The 15,473-nt window shown below is 34.5% G+C and overlaps 1 protein-coding gene across 1 annotated transcript; it reads right to left on the bottom strand.

Annotated features, from left to right (window-relative positions):
• Nucleotides 1-7,499: 7,499 nt before the first annotated feature.
• LOC113751037 (transcription factor bHLH168-like) lies at nucleotides 7,500-8,367 on the bottom strand. Its single transcript, XM_027294886.1, has 3 exons — nucleotides 8,258-8,367; nucleotides 7,845-8,159; nucleotides 7,500-7,712 (listed from the first exon to the last, which is right to left on the bottom strand). The coding sequence occupies exons 1-3, from the start codon at nucleotides 8,333-8,335 to the stop codon at nucleotides 7,620-7,622; spliced, it is 486 nt and encodes a 161-aa protein (XP_027150687.1). The 5' UTR covers nucleotides 8,336-8,367; the 3' UTR covers nucleotides 7,500-7,619.
• Between the last annotated feature and the right edge of the window lie 7,106 nt (nucleotides 8,368-15,473).

Here is a 15,473-nt window from a genome sequence, read left to right as displayed (position 1 = left end):
CTTTAGTCCTTTTACAGTGCAGTGCCTTTTCTTTTTCTTTTTTGGGTTACTTGTGACTGGGGCCTGCATGATTGCTAATCACGAAAAACAGAGCTAATTAGTGCTGGAGAAGAATTGAAGTTGGATAATGAATTGTATGTTTATATAGGAGGAAGCACCGTTATTCGATGTATAAAAGAGTCCGCCTCTAGTGTGCATAACATTTTTGGAGAAAACTCAAGAAACTGCAAGTCAACCAAGTTGGAAACACCTGTACAATATTGAGCACGTTGACAGTGAAGTTTTCTCTCATTCTTAGAGCAATTAGATGGTTCGTGACTATTGAAAAAATCAGCCATCCGTGATGATGACAAAAAGTATTCGATATAACGTGTGTTCTACCTTTTATCATTATGCATGCCAAAAGGACTCATTGAGCAGGAAAGTTAGTAAATCTTTGTACATACGTTAACAAATACAAAGTGAAAGCTCATTCTTGTGCTAGTAATCGTGCCACTAAGCGTGGATTAACAGTATTTTTGAGTTGTAAGTTTTTTGTGTTGATTACATAATTGTGAATTCAGCCCTATATATTTTATCCGAAACAAAATCATTTACGTGTTTTTAATATAGTACTAAAATCCATTTGTTCTATTATTACGGTTACCATTTTGATTTGAAGTTAAGTGTGTTATCTTGGCAAGGTTTGTTTCTAATCCTCCCATTAGGGTTCTAAAACTTCTTTTGAAGCTTTCAATATTTGCCTTTACATGCCCCAACAATCTTGGTTTTAAGTTTGGGTATTACAATTTTGAAAATATTGACACAAAAAACATGCACCTACCCATTTTAGCCTTTGAATCGCATAGGCTGTGAGTCAAAAGAAGAATCAATTTTTAGTCTACTTCAAACATCAATCCAAACCGCAGTTCAACACACACACACACACACACACATATAGATATCTAGACTAGAAAAATCAAGTATATACGGTTCCTTTTTCAAATTTCACTTGTGCGTCTTGATTGCATAACCTGGGTCTCTCTACTTTTCGTAAACGAAGGATAATTTAGCAGAAATAACTACAGGCACTAAACTTCGTTCTTGTTTGCAGCCGTTTTTTATAAAAATTGATTAAGAAAGTGATTATAGAGTTTAATCACAGTAATTAAAGCTACTCTTTAATTAATCTTGTATTTTAGCTTTTTGGATTAGAAATTTATATACAGAAGAAGCAAATGAACAAAAAAGATTAAGAAAAAGACTGATTAATCAAATCAATTAAAATAACGTGGGAAAAAAAAAAGTCAAGAGTATTCCTTACTAAGAAAAGAAAGATGACACCTTACGTTTAAAAAGGGGAAAAGAAAGAAAAAAAGATGACGCCTCACTGCCGATTTGGGAGGAGCGGGGTATGGTACCATATGGTGTGAATCACGAGTATTAAGACTAATGTGGAATTTGGAGACTTTTAAGTCATCAGAAAAATTCCACAGCCGAAGGAGACGACAGCCGCATTTTCTGATTTCAAGCTCATGTCATCCCCGTCTCCGTCTCCGTCTCCGTCTCCCGGCCAACTAATTAATTGAATTCTTCATTAAGGGCCTCGACGTGCAAGTTGCAACTGTCTGCCGCGCATGAGCATGAACAGGCGAGCTCGCGATCGCAACTTTCTTGACACAAATTTTTATTACGCAAAAGATCGTCAGTGGTGCACGCGAGAGAGTTAAGGACTAGGACCCAGTAAGGGTCTGTTTAGTACGATGTAAAACATTTTCTCTGGGAAAATAATTTCATTGCAAGTCATTTTCTGGAAGTAGTTTTTGTTTTCTTTTTAATTTTCTATCTGTTTGGTTACTTTGGGGAAATATTTGTCCCTACGAGGAATTAATTGTTTCTATAAGTTCGATGCAGATGCAATGGGATGTGCAATAAGTCAGATTGCATTTGCGTGAGAGGAGAAATAATATGGAATGAATAGAGGCGCAGAAAAGGATTGATTCGATGTTTTGCTAAGCGATATTGTCGGACAATCCCCCTAGAACAATTTTCTATGAGCCTTAGGGCGTGTTTGATAACTCTAATTATCGTTGAAAATTAATTCGTTCAGAATTTTTTTGAATTCAATATGTTTGATAACCAAAATGCTTTATTATTTAATATATTAAGCACTGCTTAATTTGTGTACAAAATTGTAAGTGAAAATTTTTCACTGAATTTTCTGAATTGACAACACATACTTATATCCGACACACACACAAACACTCGTGCATGTACATGCTCTATCTTATACACACACTTAAACGCCACCTCCAAATTAAGAGGCCCCGAATTCAACTCCTCCTATTTACATTATTAAAAAAAATACCACCTCTAAATTCTTTCATTATTTTCTCTCTCTCACGCACAAATAAATGCTATTTAAAAAAAAAAGAAAACAATATTTGTGCGATATTTCAATTCAGTATTATAATCCAGTTAGTTATCATACACGTACAATTTAAATAATTTAACAACTTAATATTTTTTGCGCTTAATTTTCAGAATTTAGAATTTAAATTTCAGATTTCGATTTTGTCAAACAAGCCCCCTACACTCTTTATGTTGATAAAGTAAGTAAGGCCAAAAGGAATAGGATTAGAGGGTGGAAAATGACTTTAGTACGTTTATAATTGAAGTTATTTTACAAGTGCAGCATGTGTATATAACTACAGTCAGCCAAATTGAGAGATATATCTGCCAAAATACTCCGTGGTGCAGAGAATTATTGACCATAAAAATGGCAAAAAATGTGAAGCGAGAGACACCTAATATTTTAGATTAACCGTTTATATCTCACCATAAGATATATTCTCATACATCTGGAGTTTGGATCAATATAATCGACTTCAATCAACGAACAGCACTAGAGTCTCAGAAATCAACGTTGTGCATTCAGAAATTAGAATACCAAGTTGTCAAGGTTAACTGTTTTTCGGCAGGGTCGTTTTCAACCCCACTAGTAAACTTGTTCTTTTAGAACAAAATTGCATATTATCATTAATTTTCACCATCCTTTATCTTATCAATATTGCAATGTAATTATTAATTAAATATAAATAGGACAAACTTAAAAGCAAAGGGTGTAAAGTGTCCAAAATTAAGAATTTAGAGTGAAAAATGTCCAAAATTTAAGTTTAAGGTGCAAAATGAGAAAGCGGTACAAGTTGAAGGGTGTAAAGTGAAGTTAGGTTTTTAATTAGCCCGCATGCCCTGCAGATTTTCTTAAATTATAGTACTACAATTGTACCATATGTCTCTTTAGTCACCGGCGTGCGTTAGGAACATTAATTATTTCTAATGTTTGATTTTGAAACGAAAGCCAGGGCATTGCGGCGTGTGGGGCTAAATCAACGGACCAGATTAGTCGCTGTCGGATTTGGCGAGGTAGGAATTAAACGGTTGTCCCAAATGCATCATTGACCAAATATGGTGTATAACAAAACGATAGTTTTTATTGAAAAAGCTTTCATGCACCAAAAAAATATGTAACACGTTTTACGAATCGATTTTTACACCAATTCCTACGATTTTTAACATATACTAAAACTACAAAACTGCAACATCGGCTGCTGTATCCGTTCTTTTGCTACTCAAACCGGCGCCATGACAAATAATAATAATAAGGAAGTCTACCAGTGAATAAACAATAATTGGCCCAGACTATTCAAACTCGGACAAGTGAACAAATTCATCTTACGTTCGTCTAAATACCAATAAGAATACTACACCATTACTTTACTATAAGTAATTGAGGCTAGTTTAGTTTGAGATTAATAATATGATACTAGTGTATTATGAAGGATGCCATGTGGTATGATGTATGTATGTATATATATAGTAGACTGTGTGAAATTTCGGTGAGCTAAAGTTACAAAAAGCCTACAAGAAGTATTTAATACTCCCTCCGTCCCATTTTAATAGTCCTGATTTTTTTTTCACACAGTTTAAGAAAAAGTAGTTAATTTTGTTGGAACAATCAATTTAGGTAGCTATTTTCCTAAAATGCCCTCATATTAATTAGAGTACAACTTTATGGGAACTTGAATTGATGGTAAAAAAAGAATCAACTCTCATTAAATGGGGTAGGTTTATAGTAACAACAACTTACATTGAATAAGGGTATTTTAGGAAAATTAAAATACAACTACATTTTTCAATTGGAAAGTAGACTACAATTTGGGACAACAAAAAAGGAAAACAGAGACTATCAAAATGAGACGGAGGGAAGTACCTTTTTGGACTCATCTAATGAGTGAGACTCGTATGAAATTCATATGTTAATTTTTAAAAATGTAAAATTAATTAAGCAAAAAAAAGTGTGTAGACATATGGTAAAACAATAACTATTAGTATGTGCATTCATGATAGGTTGGATTTGGTTCAAATATAGATACTAACGGGTGTCTACTACCTTTGAACAAAGCCCTATCATTTTCAGCAAAAGTAATTCTGAGTTTGGGAATTTTGTTCTCCTAGTTATGATTACTACATTATTAAAGCACCAAGTTTACGAAATGTCTCGCTACTGTAATTATCATTGGTCACATGGTTCAGAGGAAGAAAAGAGTATTCTTCGCTACTTGGTGCAAGAGGCAAGGTTCAAGCAATGTATCAAAGAAGTTAAACAAATTAAAAGAATAAGACTACAATTTCTTATCTAATAAATTTGGATGCTACCTTGTTTGGATTGTAATTTTCTATACAAAAAAAAAAAAAAAATTTATATTTTTCGTTAACACGTTTTTTAATTACCTTTTAATCTTACATATATAGAATTGTTACAGTACATTTTTTTTTTCTACAAAAAGCCCTAAAAATAGCAATCCGAACAAGGTCTCAACGGAGAAAAAGGATATTGAAAGGACTCATCAATTTGCATATTTTTGGTTATAGACATTGAAAGATATATTCCCATGCGCACCTGTATATCATTGGTTGAATTGGTAAGCTCACATTCACCAGCCACGTACTTAGATACTCGAAGACGTTAAATTCTATCCCACGAAAACGTTTAATTTCAACTTAAAATGGTTTGACTGGGAACATTAACCCTTCCCCAAATGAGAAATCGGCAGCAATGCACTTGCATCATGAATTCACCATATGTTTGCGTAATCAGATAATTTTCGGATGTAATATGTTTGACCTTGTGTTATGCAGTGTTAATTTTGACCCTGAATGATTCTGCCAATCTGTATGAAGAACGTAGTTAAATAACCTTACCAATATTTACATGCTGCTCCTATGTCTAATGCCGAAAGTTCCTCCCATCAACACAACCATTTGATTTGGGAGTCGTTTGGGATTCCAAGAATTTCAATTTGTTAGAAGAGTTTATTAAGACGGAATACGAAAAGCAAGAAAATAAAGATAGAAAAGTTAAAGAGTCTTCCTTTACCCTTTTTGTTTTTGTGTTTTTTTTTTTCTTTTTTTGGAAATTAGGATATGACTGTTTAAATTAAAACTTGGCATGTCAAGTCAACCTCGAATTCTCCTCGTCCAAGCCAAAGCAGGCCGTATGTTGGATCTTGAGGCGTTTCGTGCACGCGTTAAATTAGAAATACTACTCAGATCAGAAACTTGCCCGCCTTTCGGCGCAGCCGCATCCCTTTCCGGTCCGGTGTCTTTTATCTTCTTTGCTTTTTTGTTTTTTGTTCGAAGGTTCGTTCTCTGTTAAACGGGCGACATTATTGTGTTCATACCCTTTTGTACGTGGACACTTTCTTTTCGTCTTTGAAGTAATACCTTCCCTCTTTTCTGTAATGAGACTCATACAACAACTCTACTTCTGTTTTACTTGTTCTGATACTTAGTAGCCGGAAAAAAACGATAGGCAACCGCCCTATGTATTGTTTGTTGGAAGGGGATTGAAATTATTGTGCTGTTCTCACAAAGCTCGTATTATATATATATATACTCGCCAACTGACTCAGACTTGGCAGTATACACCACCAGAAAACCCGCAAGCAAATGGAACTCAAGAAACTTCTAACGTAAACAAAGAAAGGGAAGGAAAAAGCAAAAGGAGCTTCGAAGTAGTGTAATGTAATTATATGGTTCAATATCTTGATGATTACAATCCAAAGTGAGTTCTTGTAATTAATAAGGCAGCATAACACGCGAATACTCTCATTGTCAACTCCCGCTATGCTATCCGAAGGCTGGGGCCAGACGGGAAAGGATTGAAGAGAGGAGGAGACAGAGGAGATGGACTGGAGAGAGACATTCGAGTAGGCAGAGGCCACAAGTGAGGGGACATCCAGAAGACACTTCACCTAAGCACAAGGAAATGAGGATTTACCGGGCAAATCGGTAGCCTGTTGCTCCAAAGAGTTGATTGACGACAGGCCCCCAGACATGCCTGCAAATCTCCTCTAATTTCATCATTTTCCTAAGCCAATAATATCAATCTAAAATTTTCTACCGTTTCAGGGGAGAAAAAAAAAAAAAAAGAGTAATATCAATCAGATCTATCCATGGACTTCAGAAAAATGGATTGTTTCGTCATTATACTAGTAAGTACATATAATGAGCTATCCGAAGGGCTGAACTAAAGTACTTGGAGATGTTGTGTGTCACGAGTTAAAAATAAGTTTAGATCAAAATTTGATTATAGATTCAAACTTTGATTCCAATTTATACCTGACACTACTGATAGTTACCAAAACCTTATCAAATCATATTTTAGGAAATCGTTCTTAGTTACAGGCCGGTGCGACTAAATGTTGCAAAAATGAGCCTCCACTCGTTTTTTGTTTTCTATGAAAGCAGATATCCTGCGTCCGGATCCCCTTCATGAGATCTATCTCTATCGATAGCTTCATTTGTTTATACCTAAATGACTAGAATGATATAAAATGATCTAGTTATCTCATTAATTTTCTCTTGATCTCTAAATTAATGTACTAAAAATGATATTCTTTTGAATATATTTTGACATTCAATTTATACGAAATATTTGAACGCCAAAAAATGGGTCAGAATTGTAACAAAATTTATAATGATTAATCAGATGACAAAATTTAATCAATTTCGTACAAAATTATATGTATAACTAATAGTACAGGTGATGAAATATTATGGATAGTGTTAATTTTTAAAAATAATTTCTAAATTAATTTTATTGAGGTGTAAAGGAAAGAACATCTTTCCAATATATATACAATAGAAAGGAGCCTGGTCCCTCAACCTCTATTTTCGATAGGAAAGGTTCTTGCAAGTAAGCAATCTTCAGTGGTTAACATGAAAAACTTAATTAGGAAGATGACTCGATCGGTTAAACGTCTAATTATGCTCCCTTCCTTGCTTACAAATTTAAAAGATTTGAGATTGATGATTGATACTGAGTAACATGACAGAAAGAGAACTCTTAATATTTTTTACCTGAGTAACACAGAACAATTCCGTTAAAAATATGTACAGGCGATTCTCGATGGAGATTCTCACAGAAGGGTACGTACTTTGATAAAAGAGAAAAAGTAGAGAAAGAAGCTATCTAGTACATATGTATAAGCGAAAATATGCAGTACTGCTAGCCAAGATGGCCTCTTAAATTTATTATATCATCACTCATATCGCCCCAGGCGGCTTAGTCCCCTTCAAAGGCTGGAGAAGAAACATCCTGTACCACCCAGTGCTTTCAACCTGTCATGCAATCTTGAAGTCTCTATTCCAATTCTCGGAGAGGATGCCTACAAAATCAACAGTCATATATCAGTGTTGAACGTACCCGAATGCGACTTGTGTGCGCTACTTATTTGAACAGCACCAGACATGCTGCAAAACACGCACGCACGCACACAAGAGAGCCAAAAGAGACGAACCTCAGAAGAAATGGTATATAAGACCCTGTCGGTCAACGTTGCATAGCTGGCACTTAGTACTTGAGCACCTCCTTCTTCGAGGATGCTGATGACTTCAGGCAGTATGAAGCGCTTGTGCAGGCCGGTTTCTAAATTCACCTCTAGAATTGGACCCTTTTCAATTATTTTCACTGCTTGCAGCACAATATCTGCTGTTGAACTACCAATCTCACCTTTGAGCTTCTCCTTCTTTGCTTCGAGCTCTTGGATCCTTTCTTTAAGATTCTTCACGTGAGTGAGTGAATAGTCCAATAAAGCAGGTAATGGTAAATTCACCTGCATTTGATAGTAGATGCATCCTAAAACACCTCAATGCTTCGTCTTCACGAACCTCAAGAAAATCGAATTAATAGGATGATTGAGTAAGGATTTACCTCGGAGGCTGGAGGAAGGAGAAGAGAAGCAAGTTTTGAGTACAAATTCTTCATTTGCTGTCTTCGGTGTCTCTCCATTACCCCCCGAGGAGTTCTTGGTTTCAAATTGCCTGCCTGCATAGTTGTTGTTGTTCAGTACCCTACTCTCTTGTATTTCAATTGAATTGTATGTGAGAAACTACCTTGTCTGTGAGGTGTACTATATATAGGCCGGTGCTCATGTCTGCCTAACAGCCTGCTTCTTGGGATAATGTAACACGATCCAAGTCAACCGAATGTGCATGACACGTGATCAAATAACAAACTAAATGAATAGCTTTGCGGCAGTTAACTTTACGGTAAACTACTTATAACCCCCTGTAATTTTATATAATATCAGACGACCCTCTAAACTTTCAAAATAGCCACATAATCCCCTTATAATTTTATGTAAAATGAAAAATGAACATAATACATAATCAGTTACGGTCCATATACTCAATGCGCTCTAAAAGCACATGTAACATCCTTATGGTTTGTATAAGTATTCAATTTACTCCCCAGTAATTTTGCATTCATCCACTCATCTCTTATACTTTGATATAAGATAAGTTAAATCATCGATTGATTTAACATTTAAATAAGAGCACTATTGATTATTTCAATTAACAATATTATATAAGTTATTTCTCGTCAAATTTTCACTTTATATAAAATCATAGGAGGGTGAAGTGGACATTTTGAAACATTAAAGGGATTATATGATAATAGATGAAACGATAGGGAGATTATATGTCATTTACCCTTAAGTTTATGATATTTGTGCGGTTGTATAATTATTGCATTTTTTGAATAATTTAGGAGTATACTTAGAGCTTTGTTGTTTGGATATATTTTACTCGTACACACAAATTTATAAATATTATTACATATAATAAAGTAAATCATATATATATTAATAGTATATACACTATTATCGTTTGATTTATGATATATATGCAAAAATTAAATTTTAAATTCAAATTTTTCATAGTTATCATTCATCTAATACTGATGGTATATAAAAACCTCAACAGTATATGTTACAATCTCCCAGAGAAATCAGGGTTGCCTAATAACCATATCCGCTTGTTGGTGGACCTGCGATTGACGGAATTATTACGCAATTCAGCGCTATCACTAGCTGAGGTCATTCGTGACCCATCCAACTAGTGCTATGGACAGCAATTTTTTGTTATATTTTTCGTAAACACATTGTTCAATCACCTTTTTACCTCACATATATTAAATCGCTACAGTAATTTTTCTATAAAAAATCTAGAAAAATACAATTCAAACACAACCAATCCGGATGAAAATCCGGTAGATTGATTTTGAAAATACACTTTTCTTTGGAAGCTTTTTTTACGTCAAACTATAAGCAATTCATCGCTGTCGCTAGCTGAGGTCATTCGTGAATCGTGACTCATCCAACTAGTGTTATTAAGATTGCCGGATGAAAATTCGGTAGATTGATTTTGAAGATGAAAATTCTTAAATCAAAACAAGGCAAAAAAGAAAATCTTAGATGCGAGCTCTCTTGCCTTTCTTTTTTATTATTTTATTTTTCATAAAAACATTGTGATTGCTTGTTTCTGTATCTTTTTTATTCATTTTCTAAAACAATTGAGAAAAGTGAAAAAAAATAAAAAACTATTGAGTTTGAGATTGAATAGTTGCATCGTAATGTATAAAAAGTCAGTTGAAAGTAATTTACAATTTTTCATATGTTTATCAAATGGTTCATTGATTTATCAAATTGCAAATTTTCTTATTTAGTCTTCGACAACGAAAGAAAGGAGCAAATTTGAGTTTTACTTTACTAGAGGATTTCTAAATAATTAGATGTCAATAAAGTATGAGTTGTTGATACTTGCAATGTAACTTTGTTAGGATATAAGCGCGGAACACACAATTATTGAGATATTAAGAACACAATAATTTAATGATAAATAAGTCACAAGCATGAAAATATTTAACGTGGTTCGGTTTCGTCATTGAGCCTACGCCCACAGAAAGAAATCCATTCTTTATTGTTAGAGAAAAATCTTATATAAGAATACAACTTAAATCTAAACTCAATTCTTGTATACCATCTTTCATCTCTCAAGAACCGTCTCTCACACCTCATGTATAGGGCTACATGTCACGTTCTGTGCCCCTTATGTGTCTCTTATGTAATATGTCAACCCACCTATTTATAAAGAGTATTATTTGGGCAAAACCCAAATAATATAGGAAACTAGTGCTAATTTGTAGACTTATGCAGAATAGGAAATAACTTAGACTATTTCAAATAACTAAACTAATTAGAAAACTAATTACTTTCACATAAAATAAAAAACCTGTTTAAAAGAAATTAAGCCAATTTTCTAACAAGTTTAATGTTAATGCAAATCAAATAATAACCTTGGACATGAATTGGAGTACAATATGAATTCTGCAAAACAAAAGCTGCGAGTCCAGCTACAAACCCGATAATTAGGAACCATGCAGTTGGGGAGCTTCAGTTTGCATTTGCACAATTCCCAACTTATTATCCTTTCGAGTTCACATTTACCAACTAATTCTCACTAAATTAAACACTCCCGAGCACGCATCCGTAAAATGCGAACTTAGGAGTCTCGGAACTTAGGAGTCTCGGAGACATCACATTCACAGAATGTGAACGCCTTCCTTCTTGGAACAGGACACTAAAAGTCAAAAACAAGCCTTTTTGTGGAATGATTTTGATTTTTCATGATAACTTTTGAATTTACCTCAAGATCACTCGCCTCATTAGTTTGACGATCTAAAAATACAAATCCAATTCTATTAGTAAGAGTTTAGCTCACTACCGAGATTTCCAATACGTGAAAGTTAGTGCTTTCAACTTGTGTTATTTAGTGAATATCCATGGTTCTCCTTCCTATTACTTTGCATGCGGATCTTCTTGTCTAATTCTAGTTGTAGAACTAAAATATTTTCATTTTATATTGTGCCCCCGTTGGAATAATATCCTAGCCCTACCACTGCCTCCCATGAAGTATATGATAATTTCACCTAATACTTCTCTTGTTTTGAACATTACACTTATCTCCCCTATTTTTGTTGTTTCTGAAATAAAAGCTTATAATTAAATAGCATAAATTTTGAATGAAAATTCAAAACTACCCTTTTGTTAAAAAAAAAGTGAAGAGAAAAGAAACAACTATGATACCTTTCTTTTCAAGTGTTAGAACTAGTATCACCACAACACCACTATGTGGCATAATCTCATTTACTATCACAATAATCACAATCCATCAGCAAAAAAGCAAAACAAGAAAAGAAAACAACAAAGAACAAACCATGATAAATAAATAAGTATAGTGCTGACGTAAATCTTTTTCTTTTCTTGAGCAAGAACTAACTTTTTTATTGATTAGAAAAAAATTAAATAATGACGTAGATTAGTACAAACTACATCAATGATAACTATAACAAGACAAGAACAATAGAAAGAGAACTTTTCTTTAAAAAAAAAAAAAAAAACAACAACAACAACAGCAGAGAGAGCGAGAGAGAATGTGACTTTTATTTCATTTCCTTTCTTTTAAAGTTTGTTAGGTCCTCTTATATTTGAGTTGAATTTTATGTGCGGGCTAGTGTGGCTTTTGTAGTAATAAGGGAGGTAAGTGTAATATTCAAGATAATGAGGGTGCTAGGTGAAATAATAAAACTCAAAGAAGGTTTCTAAAGCTATCCCTTTGGATTATACTATACTAATACGCGTTGATGAATTTTGGATTATACACGCGGCACACGTACAGGTTCATGATTTTTGCCCTCTTCATCTTATGTTATGTTTAAGTTCCAAAAGAGTCATTTTGAAAAAGCTTTAAGGTTTTTTTTTTTTTTTTTTTGGATCACTTGTAGGAGAAACATTTTCTTCGTCAACATGTAAGTTTTTTTTTTTTTAAAAAAAAAAAGATTCTGTATCAATTTAGTTAATTTTAAAATGCCTAATACATTTCCCATGCACTTCTTTATTCTTCGTATTTCGATTCAGCTTTTACATGAGCATCCAGTATGCATATGTTACTAACTTGTCTTGCAATTCAAAGTGACACTCAAAAAGGTTATTGAGTAACAACATAAAAATCAGTTTGCACCAAATTAAAAGATATGCCAAACTTTCCTCAATTTCTTATCTAGACGTCATTTTAGTCATTCGTGACAGTTTGCACTGCTTGGACTCCTGACATCTGCAATTATGCATATTGGAGAGTGGCTTCCACTAATTTCAATATTTGACTAATTGAAGTATAACAAAGATATCATGAATATGTACATGAAGTATACCGTTATCTTAGAAGTGATTATTAACAAGGGTAATTTGAGGGACCAAATGTGCGTGCAAAGGGTACAAAATCTGCTGTTTCGGTCCAAATGTGCGACAGGTTTTTTTTTTTTGGGAATAACATGCAAGGCAAAACTTTAGGATGGATTTGCTTTGCTTTTTCAGTTTAGCCTTTTACTTCAACAAAAAGAAAAGGATTTTTAATTACATCATTTCAATCTGCGTGCTTCAATTTTACAAGTAGTTCGATCTGTGTGAATGAGAATTTTATCTTCGGATGACCAATTACAAATTCTTTCCAAATTAATTATGGATGGCATGAGAAGAATCTTGCATACCAAGCATTGGTGTGTTGTCAATTATATCGTGCAATCCTTATGTGGACAATTTTGTTAAAGAACATAATTGACAGTTGTAGAAACACGGATCCAGCTGCCTGGATACTGTAACATTAGACTTAACTTCATGTACCACACATTACCCATTGTCCAAACGACTCCAGAGTCTCAAGTCAAGGAATTGCTGATAGAGATTCAAGGCAAGGCATGTTTATTTTTCCGCCTATAAGGACAAGATTTCATTCATAATCGTCACCTAGAGATCTCATCAACAAATAAGAGGGGCACGCATTAGATTCTTTGGATCGTGAGTCACTGGGAGTCTCCAATCAAGACCTGGGTCGGACATGGTGCAACCAATAGTACCAAAGGCGCCGCATTGTCTGATTTCTTGGGTCACGGCAACATCAACTATTACAAAACGCAGCTGGCTTGACAGCGGAGATCAATAATTCAAATCTTACCTTCCATTAAAAGCTGTCATTTAATGTGATTTCTATTAGATTTATATGAGTGCCTCTTGCACCCGTTTGATCAGATGGTAATTTAGCTCTCATCAATTTTTCGTGATTCTGTTGGGTCACCCCCTACTATAGATTAGAGTAGAAGTTTTCATCGATTTTCTATGATCCTGTTAGATCACCCATAATACATGTTAGAGTAGAAATAGACGTAGATAGAGACAATAAACCAAAAAAAAAAAAATTATTCAAAAGAAGCGGCTATCCTCAAAGTTCAAAGAACTATGCTTTTACCCTATGAAGATGGTAAACTTTCAAATAGGTCCTTGAGGCCCTTTGAGAAACAACCTCCTTTCGATTGATTATTTTCAACCGCTTTGAGTGGGAGTAAATTGCTTTTTAACCTCAAAATTTCTCCCATTTGCCAATTGGCCGGAATTTTTTTTGAAAGAATGGTTCCGTTTGGCAAATGAGTTGTTAGAGTATTTGTTTAAAATTTTACTATAGAAGTTGTAGGAAAATTTTTTAAAGTATATAAATTTTGAATGTTTTGAAGTGTATAGTTCAAAAATTTTTAAAATTATTGTAACTAAAGTTGTTAAAAAATTTATAACCAACAAATTTGGTCATAAACTTATTTGCCAAACAGGCCCAATATATAGTAAAAAGACGTGATCAAAGCCCGCAGAATGATAAAATCAAGTCATACACGTAGCAAAACATAGACTCGCACTGTTTAGACTAAAATTTATAGTAGGAGTACATGATCCAAGAGCTTATTTATGCGGGACTTGAGGGTATCATGCAACCTCACAATTCAATGCTGCATCAGTTTATCACTAGTGGTACTCTTTTCAGATTTCACAAACTGGTCACCTATTGCCGCAAACAAAAATTAATTTGGAAAAGCAGTAATCTGACCAGAAAATTTTTATTTTTTTTTTGAGAGAGAGAAATGTCAGTAGACATTAAAAATTGCGTCTCACGTTAGCTTTTCACGAAAACCTCTCACATATGAAATTTGACGCACATAAACCAAATGTCGAAATTCAATTAATTCTCCCGTCTCCATCAACATTGTGAAAGCAATTAAATATCAGAGTACTAAATGTCTGATTTTACTTGTTTTTTCGGCAGCGTCATTTTCAAGCAAACTACACTCCAAAAGGGACGACTTATCCTCCTAATAATGGCCCCTCCCGAGGTAGATCATGTGGTTTCGATCCCCTAAGTATATCGATCACAATTCGAGTTCCAGGTATACCCATAGTTGTCAAAATCGCGATCCGGATAACCAAAATCGATCCGGATCGTATGCAGAGTCGCAAATCATATTAATCTTTGTAGGATCGCATAGAATCGTAGCAGGATCGGCAGGATCGTGTAGGATCGTAGGATCGTAGGATCGGTAGGATCGTACGATTCTACAATTTTTTTGTAAATTTGTGAAATACGAAGCTCCATTTTGCAAGTAAATGAAAATATTTGTGGTATATTTGTAATTTATCAAAGAATTGTAACCTTTAATTGCAATTAAGAGCTTTTGGTAGGATCTTACGATTCTACGATCCGATCCTACGATCCGATCCTGTGAAACTAAAATCGATCCTATGTAGGATCCCGATTTTACAAACCTTGGGTATACCTCGCTCGGAGTTCAGGTTGGATGCCTTTCCCCGGATCCTAGGGGATTAGTCGGGCCGTAAGACCCGGACAGCCCTATGTGAAAAAGGAAAAAAAAATCCTCCTAATAATGGTGCCACTGCTTCAGGAGACCGCCGTAAGATGGAACTGTACAAAATGTACACACCGTGTCCAATCGGCTTCAAATCCACAGTCGCAAGCAGTTCGGTCGGTCCACTGAGACTCTTCCACGCTGATTTATTTTAGCCGGACAAAGTTTCGTGCCCCAACGATGAATGGTTATTCTCTGTTTCTATAATCATCCTTTTTTTTTACTGTTTACAATTTTGTACAAAGGCCATCCAAGAAGAAATTCTACGAACAACTATCTGATTACACGAAATGCCACACATCAACCATCAACTGCCAAGGAGTAGTGAAAAAACCAAGTAGTC

This window comes from Coffea eugenioides, chromosome 11 (genome assembly GCF_003713205.1).
Source record: "Coffea eugenioides isolate CCC68of chromosome 11, Ceug_1.0, whole genome shotgun sequence".
In the NCBI taxonomy this organism is placed as follows: domain Eukaryota; kingdom Viridiplantae; phylum Streptophyta; class Magnoliopsida; order Gentianales; family Rubiaceae; genus Coffea; species Coffea eugenioides.
Note: the sequence above shows the minus strand (reverse complement) of the source record. Positions and strands in the feature narration are given on the sequence as shown.

What these genes read in the sequence shown, in the direction of transcription:
- LOC113751037 (XM_027294886.1), bottom strand. Translation starts at nt 8,335, where the DNA reads ATGGAGAGACACCGAAGACAGCAAATGAAGAATTTGTACTCAAAACTT. An exon ending in TCCTTCCTCCAGCCTCCGAG is followed by an intron (nt 8,160 to 8,257) that starts GTAAATCCTTAC and finishes TATCAAATGCAG; the next exon opens with GTGAATTTACCATTACCTGC. An exon ending in TATATACCATTTCTTCTGAG is followed by an intron (nt 7,713 to 7,844) that starts GTTCGTCTCTTT and finishes TTGATTTTGTAG; the next exon opens with GCATCCTCTCCGAGAATTGG.